Below are 16,227 nucleotides of genomic sequence, written 5' to 3'. Positions count from 1 at the left end.
GTCTCATTTCACCTCGAAAATTCAAATTATATTCAAACATTATTCGGGTTTTATCTAGGTTGGTTTTGGGTTTCAGGTTTTTTTTCAAAAACCTGATTGGGAAAAGTACACATAACCCCCTCAAACTACCACCTCATTGTCAATGTCCCTCCCAAACTACCATTTGTGTCAATGTCCCCCCTAAACTACCAAAAACTGTTAATGTCCCCCTAATGACAAAAATACCCTTCATAAAATTATTAAAATAAAATAAAAACTAAAAAATATAAAATAACAAAAATTTATACCAAAAAAAAATTAAAAATTAAAAACTATTTTTTTTTTCATTTTTTTTTTGTTCAAACAAATTATTTTTGTAAGTTTCGGTTATTTTTTCGTTTGGTTTTTTTTTTTTTAAAAAAAAAAAAAATCATTCTTTTTCATTTTTTTAATTTAATAAAAAACTGGTTTTTCCTTTTTCTTTTTCGTTTTTTTTTTTTTAAAAAAATTGTTTTTCTATTTTTCAGTTTTTTTTTTTTTAAAAAAAAATTTGTTTTTCGTTTTTTTTTATTTTTTTTTCGTTTTTTATTTAATTTTTTTTTAAAAAAATAATTTTTTAATTTTAGTTTTTTTTTTTCGAATTTATAAAGATATTTTTGTCTTATTCAAAAAAATTTAGGGTTATTTTTATCTTTTTGATTGGTATTAGGGGAACTTTAACATTTTTTAGTAGTTTGAGGGGGGCAATTGACACAATTGGCAGTTTAGGAGGTACATTGACAATTGAATGGTAGTTTGAGGGGATAAGTATAATTTTTCCAACCTGATTAGAATATTGAAAATTTTTCAAACCAAACATCCCATCAATTCATTTAATAATTGATTCGAACTTAATCAAAGTCAATTCCTAACGAATTCGCGAGTAATTTTTGTTGATTTGCCTTACAAGGAAAAAAAAGGTAATTGAAAAAAAGAAAAGAAAAGGCGCACACACAAAATAATGCCTGCTGGACAACTAAAAATACAATAAGTAAAAAGAAAGGGCACAGCAGCGGAAGTCGGAAGAGGTCGAAACGACCCAAGAATTGTTTTTGTGAGTAAATTGCTAAATCCCTAGGTCGCAAGTTGCAATCTTCAGTCTTCCCCTTTCTCTCTGCATCGGAAGCAACCCTTACCGATTGCCCTACTCCCAGGTAACATTATCATACCCCATCTTCACCTTCGTCCACCAACAAATTTCTCAAATTTCATTTTCACATTGCTCCCATAGCTGCGTCGCTAATTTTTCTTTTCCCCAGGGCTGAAATGCTCGTATTTATATATTATAATTAGGGTTTTTACCATCCCTTGCTTTTTTTCTTTTTGTTCTGTACTGTTTTGAACAGAATTTGGTGAGGATTGGGATGTCAAGGATTAAGGAATGGTTCTCCATGTGAGCTCTCAACCCAACATGGCAACAGAAACTCTTCAAATGAGTCGTTTAGCAAATGGGGAGGCTGAGAGCAGTCATCACAGGAAGAGTGACCAAACCCCACATCAAGCCGTCAATGGAAGAAGATTTGGGAACTTGGGATCTGAAGGAGCCAGTGCTAGACCTTGTTCTGATGAAAATGGTCGGGAAGCTACTGATGTTATTCGCGTAAGTGGAACACTTGAAGATTCAAGAAATTTATGCTTTTCTTTTACTTATTATGACGGTTATTCCTTACTTCAATAGCTTCTGTATATATGATTACACACTTCACAAATGGCACTGCAGAAAAAGGCAAAGCGGCAAAAGGGAATGACTTTCCAAGATATGTATAGCAATCAAGGCCTCTTTGATGAAGAAGACGACGATGATAGTGACTGGGAGCCCCCACAAGTGCAACGCACTTCACAAATGGCACTGCAGAGAAAGGCAAAGCAGCAAAAGGAAATGACTTTCCAAGATATGTATAACAATCAAGGCCTCTTTGACGAAGATGACGACGACGACGACGGTGACTGGGAGCCCGCACAAGAGCAACACACTTCACAAATGGCACTGCAGAATAAAGCAAAGCAGCAAAAGGAAATGACTTTCCAAGATATGTATAGCAATCAAGGCCTCTTTGATGAAGACGACGACGACGATGGTGACTGGGAGCCCGCACAAGAGCATGTAGAAACTGGGAAGTGGTTCTGCACCAATTGCACCATGGTTAACCTTGATGACGTTACCCATTGTGATGTATGTTTATTCTTCTTCCTAGATATTTTTATGTTGATTTTGTTTTTGTTTCCGGGTGAAGAGCAATGGGTTTTTATCTTTTGTTTGGTTCTTGTGCAATGTAGTGAACTTGTTCTGAGTGAGTTATGTTTACCTCATCACCCCCAAAAAAAGAAGTTTAGAGATCTGATTCCAATTTTGATACTGTTTTTATACTGGTGGGTGAAAGGGTTTAGTGCTATCTTTTCCATGCAGATCTGTGGGGAACATAAAGAATCCGGGATTCTAAGACATGGGTTTTTTGCATCTCCCTTTTCACATGATGTAGGCCGCCCTGTAGAAGCTGAACATGAAATAAAAGGACACAAAGGTGGGTACAATGATCGGATCTTTGGTTTGTTTGATATGGTTATCATTGACTTGCAAATGTTTTTGGTTAGAAATCTTATGTATGAGGCTTCTTATTTCCTTGCAGCCAATCTTATCATAAATGCCATTGGTTTCTTAGAAGTAATCTAATGCACTCAAATTGGTAGCTGATTTTGTGTAGACTTTACGGTGTTCTTGTATATGGCATTATTTTGTTTAACTAAATTAGAATCATGCAGGTGTAGTGTTTCTTATTCTGTACTTGTTTGGGTGGTTGCTGGTGCGTTAAGGCCCTTGATATGGGTAATCACGACTTTATTGTATGAGGTGATGATTTTGCTAAAATAAAAGTGCCAAAGTATGTTGGAATGGTTTAAAATCTTGCTTACAATATGGCTTACATGCTCTGCAGCAGTGGCATATCTACATAGGTACTATCATTTAATAAACATCATAAAGACTACTCATGGTCATTCTGTATTCATTAATTTTACTCCATAATCAACGTTCTCCCTGTAAACAGCATCAAGAAGGGTGGCTCACTCTATAATGGGAAAATTATCACATTATTTTGTCATTTTGCAATATTGAGCATGCCTATGGATTTTGTAATCCAGTAGAACATAATGAAAAATTGTGAGATGATATGGGCAATGAGATTCATAGTTCAGAGTGCTTATGAATATATCTGAGGTTTTCTACGTTGGGCGTTTAACTTTGATATTTGATCCCCATTTCAATTCTGCAAAGTTTCAAATGCCTAGACTATTTTTTATGGTTCACCATCCTTCTCAATGTATTGAAGATGGTTCACCATCCTTCAGTCTCCACTTCTAAGTTTAAAGGGAGTCGTGAGGTGAAGAACTTAGAGTGCTCGATTAATTAGGAGGCCTAGGGTTAGGGCCCTTGCTCTAATGTAATGGCCTCTGGGTTTTGTGGGCTGGTTATGTTGGGGTGTTTCCTCTTGTTTTTTGGGTTTTATGGGTGTTTTTTCTTTCTTCTCTCTTTTTTCCTGTTTTGGTGTCATTTTTGTATACTTCTTGTATGTTTAGGAGCGCCTTTACGCTTTTTATAAACTTTTGGTTACCTATCAAAAATATAAAATAAAATGAATAACCATCTGATTTGATACTCAATATAGGCATTCATTTTTCACCATTCTATATCATGGTATTGTTGTACTAGTGAGTCGGTCTCTTTCTCCAAGTTCAGACAGAATTTTACTGATTTTTTTTTTTAATTTTTAATTTTTAATTATTTATTTATTTATTTTATATATATATATATAAATTTCTTAAGCCTTCATTGTGTAGTCCTTTAGAAGTTGCTTGGTGTTCATTCCCTTAAGTTGCTAGTACAAGCGATCAAATCCCGAGTGAGATGATTCTGTTGGTACCAATTTGCAGATTTGGTACTTGTTCAGGCCTTTTGTATTCTGTAATGAAACCTTATATCAAGCAATTGACTATACAAGTTGGGTGGACTTGCTGAAAATTTTTAAGTCTCACTTAAAAATGCAATAAAATGAGTTCTCTCTCTGTCTTGATCTTATCTTTTACATGTTATAATATAACACATTTATATTGAATCACTTGGAATGGCCTTTTTATTTTCTTTCTACATTTTAGGTGAAGCAGTTGAGGCAGATTTTATGTTAGAGATTGTCATTTGAAACAATATTTTTGTGCTGCATTACACAGATTCTTAGTAATTTAGTTTCTTTTCCTGGTCATTCTTGTACTTTATTTGAGATTGAGTATATTACTATCTAGCACAACTTTTTTGGTTTGGCCATAATCATTTTGTCCGTCTATGTAGACTTGGGCTCCCAAATTCCAACCTCGAATAGTTCCACGGCAGTAGGTTTTGATGAGAGAATGTTGCTACACTCAGAAGTATGGCGCTGCTTTTCTACATTTCTCCTTCAACCTCTTTATGTTGCTTAGATTTTGTCTTGTATAAAGCTTTTCTTTTTCCTCTGTGTTTATCGCTTTGACTTCACAATCATATGTGTTTCTATCTTATATACACATATACATACGGAGAGAGAGAGAGAGAGAGAGAGAGAGAGAGAGACTAATTCAGTGATTATTCATTCATTTGTAAAATATTTTATGATATGGTTCAAGTTCTGTTTTGTCTAATCTATAGTATGCTCTAGGAAAAACCTTAAGAGCCTACATTAGGTATTTTTTTCTATCAATTATATCCTAGAAATCATATTTGGATTTAAGGATTTAAAATCGAGGGAAGTGCAGATTTGTTACTAACATAAATTGCTTGATATGAATTTTAACAACAAATGATTCATTTGACCTTTGAGGATTTTGCTCCAATAAAATCAGTTGTATTATGAATTTGAAATTACATCTTACACGTAATCATTTTCAATCCGCATATTTATAAGGCTTAAATCCATCCTTGAATTTCATCATTAGAAAACAAATTGTTCATTTCCAATTTTATTTAAGCCATTTAAATTAAAAACTAAAATTCAAACCCTTCTCTTCAAATACTTCCATCCAAATGAACCTTAGGAGCTTTTAGCATTTTAAGGAAGTATAAGGGATGCAATATGTACGGTGAATAGAGGAGTGCAATGTAGGAATGTGGTTACTACACCAATAATATCCCCTTTTCCTCCTGTTCCGCATCCAGGCTGTTTGACCCACATTCCTTCGACTTTTTTTTCCACATAACTAACTTTTGGTCGTACAATTGATGGAAATATCAAAATTTTCGAAGAATATCCACTGCTTAGTGCCTTCTGTTAAGTGTCCCCCTTTCCTAAGGTGTTTTTTGAGAGTGAGTTAAGCCCATGGATTTTTACATGGTATCAGAGTTTCAGGGCCTTGAACAATGTTGGGGTTTCCCTCTTGTTGTATACGTGTTAGACAATAGAGCCACATGTGAGGGGGCGTGTTAAGAGTCCGACATTGTCAAGGTATACCTAGGTTGTGGGCTTTATAAGTATTAAACAAACCTCTTCCCTTAAGGTGCCTTTTGTGTAAGAGTAAAGCTCAATGGACTTTATCATAGTATCAGAGCTTCAGGTCCTTGAACAATGTTGGGTCTTTCTTTCTGTTATACACGTGTTTGGACAATAGTGCTATACGTGAGGGGGTGTGTTAAGAATTCCACATTGCTAAGGTATACCTGGGTTGTAGGCTTTATAGACTTTGAGCAAATCTCTTCCCTGAAGGTGCTTTTTGTGGAAAAGTAAGGCTCAATCGACTTTATCACCTTCTCCACGCGGTGTCAGGCCTTTCATGAAATGATTTGATTATTTGTTGACTTGCACACATGTAATCAACAATCACTGCATGCATGTTTTGAAGCCACTGGAAAATTTAAATTTGGGACTAAGAATTATGATTTGCGTGTGACCTTAGATATGATGTTGCAATTGATATTATGTACATAATTGGTTGTTTCTGGCGATGTTCTCCAGCTTTTTGTGCAATAATGGTGTATGTGGGTTGGATGGATATATGAGTCTTAAGAATAAAACATGGTATACAGTAATTTGTAAAATATGGTGTAGAGCAAGGCAGTGCTACAGATCTGGGTATGTATTTTAGAACCCAACTACAATGTCTGGTCTTGATATTCAACGCGCAATTATTTTGGAGCAAATTTGGTTATATTCCATCTGGGTTAGACATAACCTCTGGCTGGGAAGTGTTTTTTTTTTCTTCGGCTATGTTCCTTAAAGCCAAGGTCCCACGAAAAAAAAAAAAAAAAACAAAAGGTTTCTACAGTAACAGAATAGCTGGAATTTTCAAATTCCTCTGTTTCCGAATTTCAAGTCAATTCCTTGTATGCACAATTGATTAGAATAACTTTAATGCACTATATTTTTATCTTGTGATTCCTGCTCGTATACCATCCAAATAATTTGTGATGTAGGTATTGCAGTTGCAGAACACTGCTTATTGCTGCTCATGTGCAAATTTGCATTCCTTTTTTTGGTGTTTGCTATGCTAGAGTAGGTTGAAATGAAGCCACATCCACATCCAGAAAGACCTGATCGTCTCCGCGCTATTGCTGCTAGCCTTGCTACAGCTGGTATTTACCTGTTTTGCAATTTTTGTTGTTGAATTAGGTATTTTAATTTGAGTTGACATTTGATAGTATTGAAACTTCATTATACCTACTGCTGGTCAGTAAGTTAGCATTGGTTATTAATCCTTCCTCAGATTAATAAGCATTGACAAATGTTAACATGTGCAGGTATATTTCCTGGAAGATGCTATCCTATTTCTGCTAGAGAAATTACAAAAGAAGAACTTCAGATGGTAAGTGATGGCCGATTATCTTGGAGGCATGTGAGGGTCAAGTTATTGTCCGCCTGCCAATAATATCTGTAGATGGTATCAGGGGTGCTTATTTGAAATTGTTGTCTGGAAATTTGTGGGACAAATGAAAAAGTGTTTTAGATGATCTCTGATTTGAATTCATGGAATGTCTACAGTTTTATGCTTTGATCTGACTTGAAAGGCCTCTTTTGAATCATTTTCAGTTATTTTGAAATGAAACATAAAAATTATATTTTAGTTTATGAAAGAAATTCTAATTCCTTTTAGTTATTGGTTTTACATTTTGGAATTAAAGGTCCATTCCGTGGAGCATATTGAAACCGTTGAACTTACAAGCCATATTCTCTCTAGGTATGTTCATCTGCAGGCTTTCAATTCTCTCTCCTACTCTTTTACTTCTGGTTTTTGTGCATTTTTTTGCTTGTGTGCCCACAGTTATAAATGCTTGTACTATTGGTACTTAGAAAGGTTGTCAAGATTTAAGTTGATATTGACTGCCCTAGTTCACATGCTCTATGATGATATAAGCATGCTATTTTTTTCTTTTTTATTAAAAAAAATAAAAATGATAGAATCGCAGTTCAAGCATAAATTTAAGGCATTGTGGATGCCGTTTTCTGCAATTTATAAGGCAGCTACTATTATTTAGAAAAGGATATAGATAAAGAGTAAAGAAAGCTAATAAAGTAAATAAATTATTTTTTTCTTATAAAAAAAAAATTATGATATGTCCCACGGAAAAGGAATCATAAATCCAAGGGATGCGTAAAAGCAAAAACAAAACCCTATATTTGAACCCTGTTGTGATACCTGTACACAAGATTCAGAAACCCTTGCAATCAGTGATCTTCCTCCCCACTCCACTCTTCATGGAAAATATCTGGAATAAAATATATCAAATGCCATAGGTTTGTATTAACTGCAAGCTATAACAGAACTTGACAGGAGATTGGGCTTTTGGTTGATTAATTATATGTGGTTGCAGTTATTTCACTCCTGACACATATGCCAATGAGCATTCAGCACGTGCTGCTAGGCTTGCAGCAGGTTTGTGTGCTGATCTTGCTACAGAGATTTTTTCTGGGCGTGCCAAAAATGGGTTTGCTCTGGTATGACAAATCTATAACTTAAATATGGGATGTTCTAAGTGTTATTGAAGTTACAGGGAACTCTTGCAAACTCTATTTTTCTTCAAGTTTATTATTTTGTATGAGTCAGGTTCGGCCTCCTGGTCATCATGCTGGTGTAAGACAGGCCATGGGGTTTTGCCTCCACAATAATGCAGCTGTTGCTGCATTAGCAGCTCAGGTTGCAGGGGCTAAGAAAGTGCTTATTGTTGATTGGGTAATGTATACACGATGCTTTTTTATTACGTTTCGTACAAGACCATACTTTAAATGCATTATTTGTATGTTTCTTTTGTTTATACAACTTTCTTGTTAATTGATAAGTGCTATGCAATTAAACTGCAAGCTGATTTCTTTTTTCTATCCCTGCAGGATGTTCACCATGGAAATGGCACACAGGAAATATTTGACCGGAACAAATCGGTAAGCTTTGTAGTAATTGAATTTCACACTATGCACTTCAACTTGTTAATGCACTACTTATTTTCAATGAAATGATTTTATGGAGGAGGTGGGAGGGTGTCGGTGATGTCACTTATTTTTTTTTGATAGGTAATAGGCAGAATATATTAGAAAAGCGTAAAAGGCGCCCCTAAGCATACAAGGGAGTATACAAAAAGACACCAAAAAAAAAAAAAAAGAAAAAAAAAAAAAAAAAGAAAGAAGACACCCGAAAAACCCAAAAAGAAATTCTACATCAAACCCCCAACTTCTTACTCCTAAGTCGGCTAGAACCCACTCCCTTAGCATCGAAATTAATAGAACATTCTAGATTCTTGACCTCTCTTTTCCCCTTTTTCCTTATTATCTCCTTAACCTTGTTAGGAGGGGAATCAGAGTTAAAGCGCTCATCTTCAAGCAAAGACAAAAAATCAAGAAATCCCTTCTGATCAGATCCCACGAACGTAACCCCCATCGTGCGAAAGCACGACCTACTACCTTCTACTACCCTGGGGTAAACAACAACACTCTTATTCGGATCAACCCCCTTCGAAGATTCTCCTACCTCAACGATCCCAGACGACACCCCAGCAACTGGGAGCACCCAAACACAGAGGATAACGGTCTTGGCCACGGAGGAAACAAAACCCACTGAAGAGGGGGAATGAAAGCCGAAATCTTGGGAGGACCTCCAACCTTCCCAAAAGGAAGATCCCCACCAAAACTCCTAACCAAGGCAGGGGCAACCGAGTGCACCACTGCCTGCCGAATGAGAGCTCCTGAAGGAACACCAAAATCAACGCCGACGGAAACAAACCTAGCACTGCCAGACGAGGCACCAAGCTCACCAGACTGAAAATCCTCAACACCCGACCTCACCAAGACAGAGCCAGCCGATGGAAGAGCCGCTGCCTGCCGAAGGATAGGCCCTGAACCAGAAGAACTCGAAGCCAAAGAAGACCGCACCCCAGACAGAAGATCACTCAGAATCACCGGAGGAATCAAAACCGGCGCCGGAAGAGGGGGAAGTATGGTAACCGGATCGACGGACTCGACGGACTCGACCACCGGAATGATCTGCCAATCACTGGGACTAGCCTCGGAAGGGGACAAACCCAGATCCACCCCAGAATCTGCCGCCGACGACATGACCGGCCGAAAAGCGCTCCCAAGGACCTCCGTCGAACGCAGAGGACACCCTGGACCCGATCTCCTCCCCGAAATCCCACCAGAGACCGAATAACCCTTAAGGCCCGAACCAGCGTCCAGATTGGCATAGGGCTTAACCACTTTAGCCCCAGCCCGAAACCTCTTAACAACTGACTTAACCCTCTTCAGCACCTGGCCCGCCACAAAACCCACCCTACGTTTAAACCCAAGCAAAGACTTAAAGCCCAACTGATTCAAAGATCCACAGGCCCAAACCAGCGCCTTGGAGAAGCGCCCCAAAATTTCAAAAACCTTCTCGAACACTCCAAACACGTCATCCCTTTGCAGAGAACCGTCACCCTCAACATCTGTATCCCTGGACACTCCAGCTGATCTACAGACACAACCTCGAGACCTGAGCTGATCATCTGCACGATGGACCAACCCCGAGGGGCCACCCGCTAGCTCCTCTAGGACGGAGCAATCTCTCCCCTGACGAACCGCCCCCATCTCCATTCCCTGCAGCTTCGTCTTCTCCACGTCGCACCTGACCGGCAAAGGCCATTCCCCATCAATCTTTGCCGCAACACTAGTTCCTGAGACGGATGCTGTAGAATTCACCACCTCCGCAAACGACGGACGTCCTGTTCCTTTCCCCAGCTTAACGCCCGACGGAACACCACCAGAGGAAGGAAGACCGCCAGAAGACGACGACCCAACTGTGGTTCCCAGAAAATCCAGAATTTTGCTCAGCTCCCCGGACACACGGCTCCACCCTCTCCCGTCTCGACCTTCAGGAAAGAGAATATGCCCTCTCCGACCTCCTTCGAACACAGCTACCTCCAAGAACCGCCCAGACTTGTTTTCACCTCTCCGAGCGATTGTCACCTTAGACCCCTCCCTAAAGGATTTGACAAATTCCTCAATCCCAGGATTACCCAAAACTTCTTCCACCCTCGACAGCAACCAGGCATAGCAACTCAACCCGAACACAGCAGAACCTGAAAAACCTTTCCTCTTTTCCTCCACCCGAAGCTCGGCAGATCTTGCTTCCATCGAGAATCGGAAGGACTTCGCCTCCACAAAAAACCTGCTCTCCATCAAGCCGAAACTGACATCCCTACAGGGAAAACATCCCTTCCAACAGAATGAGAAAAAATAAACCCACCACCCGGGAACCACCAACAACACTGAAGGAGAGAACGACGGAGAGACAACAAGCTAAGAGAGAGGTATCAAAAGGTTGTTGTGGTCAGTTGACATTGACTATGGCCATTCCCTATGAGTTCGCCATAGTTTCTGGTGGTCGTCGGCGATTGTAATGTTGTAGTGGGATGAAGAGTAAGCCAATTGACTCTTGTGCGTTATATCTATTAGGAAACTTTTTACATTGGGCAATGGTTCCCGTTGATATTTCAAAAGTGCATATTTGTTTTAACTAAGTTTGCACTAAACTAATTGCCCTCTTCCACTTCTATATTAATGCTTTTGTTGTTTTTTTTTTTTGTTTTTTTTGTTTTTTAATTTTTTTTAATTTTTTTTATTGGAATACTTCACATGTGTTTGTACTTGTTATTTATTAATTACTTTTTAGTGCTTATGAGTTGGGCTGACTTTGTAGGTCTTGTATATATCGTTGCATAGACATGAGGGAGGAAAGTTCTATCCTGGTACTGGAGCTGCACTTGAGGTACTTGATTGCTTATATTTTTTCATAATCAAATAGATGTCTCATGCTGGCCAGGTTAGCCAGGTGGCTTTTTATCACAATTTTGTGTGAATGCAATGTTCTTTGTTGGAGAGAAAAAAAGGTTGCACGTCTTAAGATCAAAGGGAGGAGAAAAGTTGTTGAATCTGAAAAGCTCAATTAACTATGGCGATGCAAGCATGCCCTCTAGGCGAAAAAAAGAAAGGCTTAGGTGCTGTAGCGTTGATTGCTCCTTGTGGTTTTTGGGTTTAAGGGCTTAGGTCCTTATGGAGTTGTGGGTTTGTTTGGGTTTCTTTTTGTGGGCTGGTTTGGTTGTTCCTGTGTGATGCAAGCGTGCCCTCTAGGCAAAGGAAAAAAAGGTTGCATGTCTTAAGATCAAAGGGAGGAGAAAAGTTGTTGAATCTGAAAACATCTATGGTGGAGCTACGGAAGCGGGTGCTCAATACATTATATATTTGGATAGCGTCCCATCATAATTTGAATGTTTCTACTTATGTAGACTTTTTAAAATTATTCTCTGTTCGTCCCTTTTAGGTTTTCTCTTGTATACTTCCCGTGTATAAGGGTTGCGCCGCTCTGCGCTTTTTTATAAATTGCAATTAATTATCAAAAAAAAGTTGTTGAATCTGAAAAGCTCAATTAACTATGGTGATGCAAGCATGCCCTCTAGGCGAAAAAAGGAAAGGCTCAGGTGCTGTAGCGTTAAGTGCTCCTTGTGGTTTTTAGGTTTAAGGGCTTAGGCCTTATGGAGTTGTGGGTTTGTTTGGGTTTCTTTTTGTGGGCTGGTTTGGTTGTTTCTGTGTGATGCAAGCGTGCCCTCTAGGCGAAGGAAAGGAAAGGCTCACGTGTTTTGTTTGGGTTTTTTTTTGTAGGCTGGTTTGGTTGTTCCTGTGTATACTTCATGTTTACTTAGGGGCGCCTTACGCTTTTTTAATAAAACCTAAAAGAGAAAAAAAGAAAAAAGAAGTACAATATACTAGGGTCACTTATTTTTCCTTAATGGTTGTGTTTTTCCAACCCTTTCACATCCTCCGTATTACTGGTATTTGAATTTAATTTTTTTACATGAATATCTAGTTTAATCTGATTTCATTGAATGCATTGATTATTTGGGCATGGCAACATCAAACTGCCATACAGCATAAGCCTGTGAAAGGTGGAAAGCTGATGGTTTCTTATAAAAGTAGATACATTATCACTATATTGGCATATTAGATAGATTATGAATAATATATTGACAGCTATGTTTCTATGGGTCCACTTCTGTAAATTCTAGTCATGTATTCGCAAATATATTTGGGCACTCATGTAACCTGTAGCACATATCCTTGAATTATTTTTCGTCTTCTAGTTAATAAATTTCAATGCTCTACGTCTGTAGTTGGATGCTTTGAATGACATTGATGTATGTAAAATGGAGTAACCCGTAATACAGATTTATATCAAGCAACTAGTATTTAAGTAGTAGTAGTAGTATTCCTATGTTTTTGACAAATCTTTAGGTTATAAGATAGTTCCAGATCTGATTTGAACTATAAATCTACTGTATTCTTCTCTGCAACTTGGCATGAATCAGGATTTTGTATTTTATTATTTTACCCTCAAATCCAATTGATCCTGTGTTCTGTCTAGCTTCACAATTCTCTGCTAATTCTGTTATGGCTACAGTTTTGTTTCGTTGATTATTTCATTACTTTATTTAGTAGGCATTTTAACTAAAACTAATTTTCATAGAGGATATTTTCTCTGTTTTCAGGTTGGTACGATGGGTGCAGAAGGATATTGTGTGAATATTCCATGGAGTTGTGGAGGAGTTGGCGATAATGATTATATTTTTGCCTTTCAGCATATTGTGCTTCCTATAGGTGATTAAATGCTTTTAATGATATTTCGATTAGTTATTAAAAAAAAAAAAGAAAAAAGAAAAAGAAAAAGAAAAAGAAAAAAAGATAGGTTATTAAATCATAGTTTCTTCTCTCCCTCTTTGGGGGCGAAGAAGAAATTTTGGTAAAGATGGAACAAACTGATTGATTATTTGATGCTCTTTAGTTCATATTTCATGGATGTGCTTTGATGGTTATCTGGATTCCTTAAATTTATGGTACCTGCAAAATCAGTTCTGTCAATTTGATTTACACCAATTTATTGTCTCTATTTTATTTTTGCCTTTACTTGAACCATGGAATTTCCATTCTTTCTGCCACCCCACCCTCACCCACTACATCTCCCAGACATTTGTTGTATAAAGCCGTTTATTTGATAAGTGATTGAAGCTTGCAAATAGTGGTTATTATACATTTTGTGCTGCCATTTAACGTTTTGGCAGAAGGATGTCTGAAAGTGCTCTGGATTCTAAATTTATGATTTAAACCAGTTGCCTTTCCTAAGCTGAATATAATGTTCGATCTCAATCACTAGTTTTTATGTTTTCGTATAATTTGCTTAAGCTAAGATGCACAATGTCTGACACAATGAATTGTGCTTGCAATATTTATTTATTTTTATATAAGTAAATTATCTAGGATGTATTATACTTGTTTATGCTTTTTATAAGTTTCCATTCTTCCCCTGGTGGGTGGAGCTTTCACTTGATACAGGTTTATTGGACTTTCATATTTGCATTTTGCTGTTTTAGTATAGTATATTAATTTTATATCTTGAAACAAGTACAATCTTCTACAATTGATTATTTGCTGAAATTCATTTAATGGTTTTCCAATGTCAAATTTGCAGCTTCTGAGTTTGCTCCTGATTTCACCATCATATCAGCAGGGTTTGATGCTGCAAGGGGTGATCCCCTAGGGTGCTGTGATGTAAGGATTCTCTTATAGGCAGCCTGAATCTTTGTACTTGTAGTAATTTCACTTTAGAATATTCAATTTGATAAGCAGCATGGCCAGATCCTTTTGGCTGCCTCTTTGGTGTTTCTAGTGAAACCATGCAATGAGCTGCAGACAAAGGGTAAAGAAACTATGACACTAAGGCCATTGTCCTTTGCTATTGATCTGTGACCTTTATTATTGTAGAATTGAAAACTCACTGCTTAAAGTCACTGACATGTTAAACTTAAGCAATGGATGGTTTGTGTCATTTTGTTGTTTTAATTAGATGTTAACATTCCTGAGTTTGTTAGTGTTACATTGTTTCAACTTTGTGTTCCTTACATCACAAAGTAATTTTTGTTTTTATATAGGTTACACCTGCAGGATATGCATTGATGACGCACATGTTGTATGCTCTCTCTAGTGGAAAGTTGCTTGTTATTCTTGAGGGCGGGTTTGTCCCTACTATTTGATACTTGGTTTTACTATCATCACCCTTACTCTTCATTTGTGTTAACTTGGATAATCTATTTGGTTGCAGCTATAATCTACGTTCAATATCATCTTCTGCTACCGCAGTGATTAAGGTGAATAATTTTTTTTCAATATCTGCAATGTGTTATTTTTTAGGCCTAACTACATTTTACACCATCCAACTTTGGGTAAGTTTCTATTTGGCCCTTGATCATATTTTAGTAATGTTAACTGGTAACTTTGCATATGCTACAAATGTTAACCATCCATTAGTATGAGTAGACAGAAAATATGTCAGCCATCGTCTGAGCCAATTAAACATACACACTTGAGCCTCACATGGTTCCTACCAACCCAAGTTCCAATTCCGGCCCCTATAAATGCAATGGACGTTCTTGTCATGTGCTGGTCTTGGGGGCACTTTGGGTGGGGAAATGGCAGCTGGCTTGGTCAATGTGAGGGTCATATCTGTTTTAGTGGAAACATGTCTTATCTCGTTCGCATTTACATGTACTTTTAGTGAGACAGTGGATGGTTAATGTTGCAACAGTCTGTCAAGTTTGGGGATGACATTGCAAAATTCAGATGGTCAGGGACCAGATTGAAACTTACCATGAAGTAGTTATGTGAACTTGTTTCTAGTGGGAGGCCTTCGACTGATGCCAAAAATCTGCTTGGTTTCATCTGTTTAATACTTATCACTAACAAGAAATTGTTTTGATGTTAGTGTTAGGTGTTTGGGATGTCATAATTGCAGCATTTGAGGCAATTTGTTCTATGCCACTGCAATTCTGAAAAGTCAAGCCATTGTTATCTTTTATTTGATGTGATTTATTTCTGACTTGGATTTCCTTGGAAAAGGTATTGCTGGGTGAAAGTCCTGGATGCAATTTGGATAACGTTTTACCTTCCAAAGCTGGTGCGCTAACTGTTCTGGAAGTCCTTAAGATTCAGATGAACTTCTGGCCTACTCTAGGTTCCAGATTTTCGGATTTGCAGGCGCAATGGGGAATGTACTGTTTGAAAAACAAAAGTGAGGATCTCTCTCTGCCCATTCCTCTAAATGCATTCGAGTATCGTGGTCAAAAATTTAGATTTTCCTCTTCCGGAAAAGAAGAGAAACTCGATAGGAATGCAGAACCTGTGTAGGATTTTGAATGCAGAGTTTAGGTTTCATACGTTTGGGAATGACGGATCATTTTAAAGTTTCTAATTAATTTTTTCCTCTGGCGTGCAGAGAATAGGATTAAAAAGAGACGGCGGGCTGTGGCTCCATTATGGTGGAAATGGGGACAGAAAAGTTTATTGTATCATCTCCTTAATAGGCATCTCCATATAAAATCAAAGAGGTGCTGATTGATTTTGTAGTGCTCAACTATACGATACCTCCCCTTTGTACTTTTGTGCACCTTTCCAGTTTTAGGATAATATCCTTTTTGCATTCCCACAATGTTGTAAAGGTATTATGTTTGTTGCGGCGTTAATTGCAGAACGGATTTCCCACTTTCTCTCCCCACATTTGTAGATAATGCAGTAGTGTATGTAGAGAGAAGCTCATTTATTTTCGAAGCTCTCTACCTGTGGACCTATTACTTGGCTCATAAAACACAGCAATGAATTGTTATGAAAGGATTGGGATTCTCAGCAA

General features: G+C 37.7%; 1 protein-coding gene across 1 annotated transcript; it reads left to right on the top strand.

Moving 5' to 3' along the window:
* The first annotated feature begins 1,007 nt into the window (after window positions 1-1,007).
* Window positions 1,008-16,086, top strand: LOC133865410 (histone deacetylase 15). The gene is made up of 18 exons (XM_062301815.1): window positions 1,008-1,172; window positions 1,365-1,618; window positions 1,739-2,191; window positions 2,426-2,540; window positions 4,358-4,434; window positions 6,532-6,607; window positions 6,773-6,837; window positions 7,154-7,209; window positions 7,844-7,967; window positions 8,077-8,202; window positions 8,358-8,408; window positions 11,197-11,265; window positions 13,040-13,148; window positions 14,017-14,096; window positions 14,477-14,559; window positions 14,647-14,692; window positions 15,441-15,612; window positions 15,817-16,086. Exons 2-18 carry the CDS (start codon window positions 1,400-1,402, stop codon window positions 15,933-15,935), a joined length of 2,040 nt encoding a protein of 679 aa, XP_062157799.1. The 5' UTR covers window positions 1,008-1,172; window positions 1,365-1,399; the 3' UTR covers window positions 15,936-16,086.
* Window positions 16,087-16,227: the final 141 nt, after the last annotated feature.

This window comes from Alnus glutinosa, chromosome 4 (assembly GCF_958979055.1).
Source record: "Alnus glutinosa chromosome 4, dhAlnGlut1.1, whole genome shotgun sequence".
Classification (NCBI taxonomy): Eukaryota; Viridiplantae; Streptophyta; class Magnoliopsida; order Fagales; family Betulaceae; genus Alnus; species Alnus glutinosa.
Note: the sequence above shows the minus strand (reverse complement) of the source record. Positions and strands in the feature narration are given on the sequence as shown.

Coding starts and splice junctions, on each gene's coding strand:
- LOC133865410 (XM_062301815.1), top strand. CDS start 1,400: ATGGTTCTCCATGTGAGCTCTCAACCCAACATGGCAACAGAAACTCTT. Junction 14,693..15,440: donor CTGCTACCGCAGTGATTAAG/GTGAATAATTTT, acceptor TCCTTGGAAAAG/GTATTGCTGGGTGAAAGTCC. Junction 15,613..15,816: donor GTACTGTTTGAAAAACAAAA/GTGAGGATCTCT, acceptor TCTGGCGTGCAG/AGAATAGGATTAAAAAGAGA.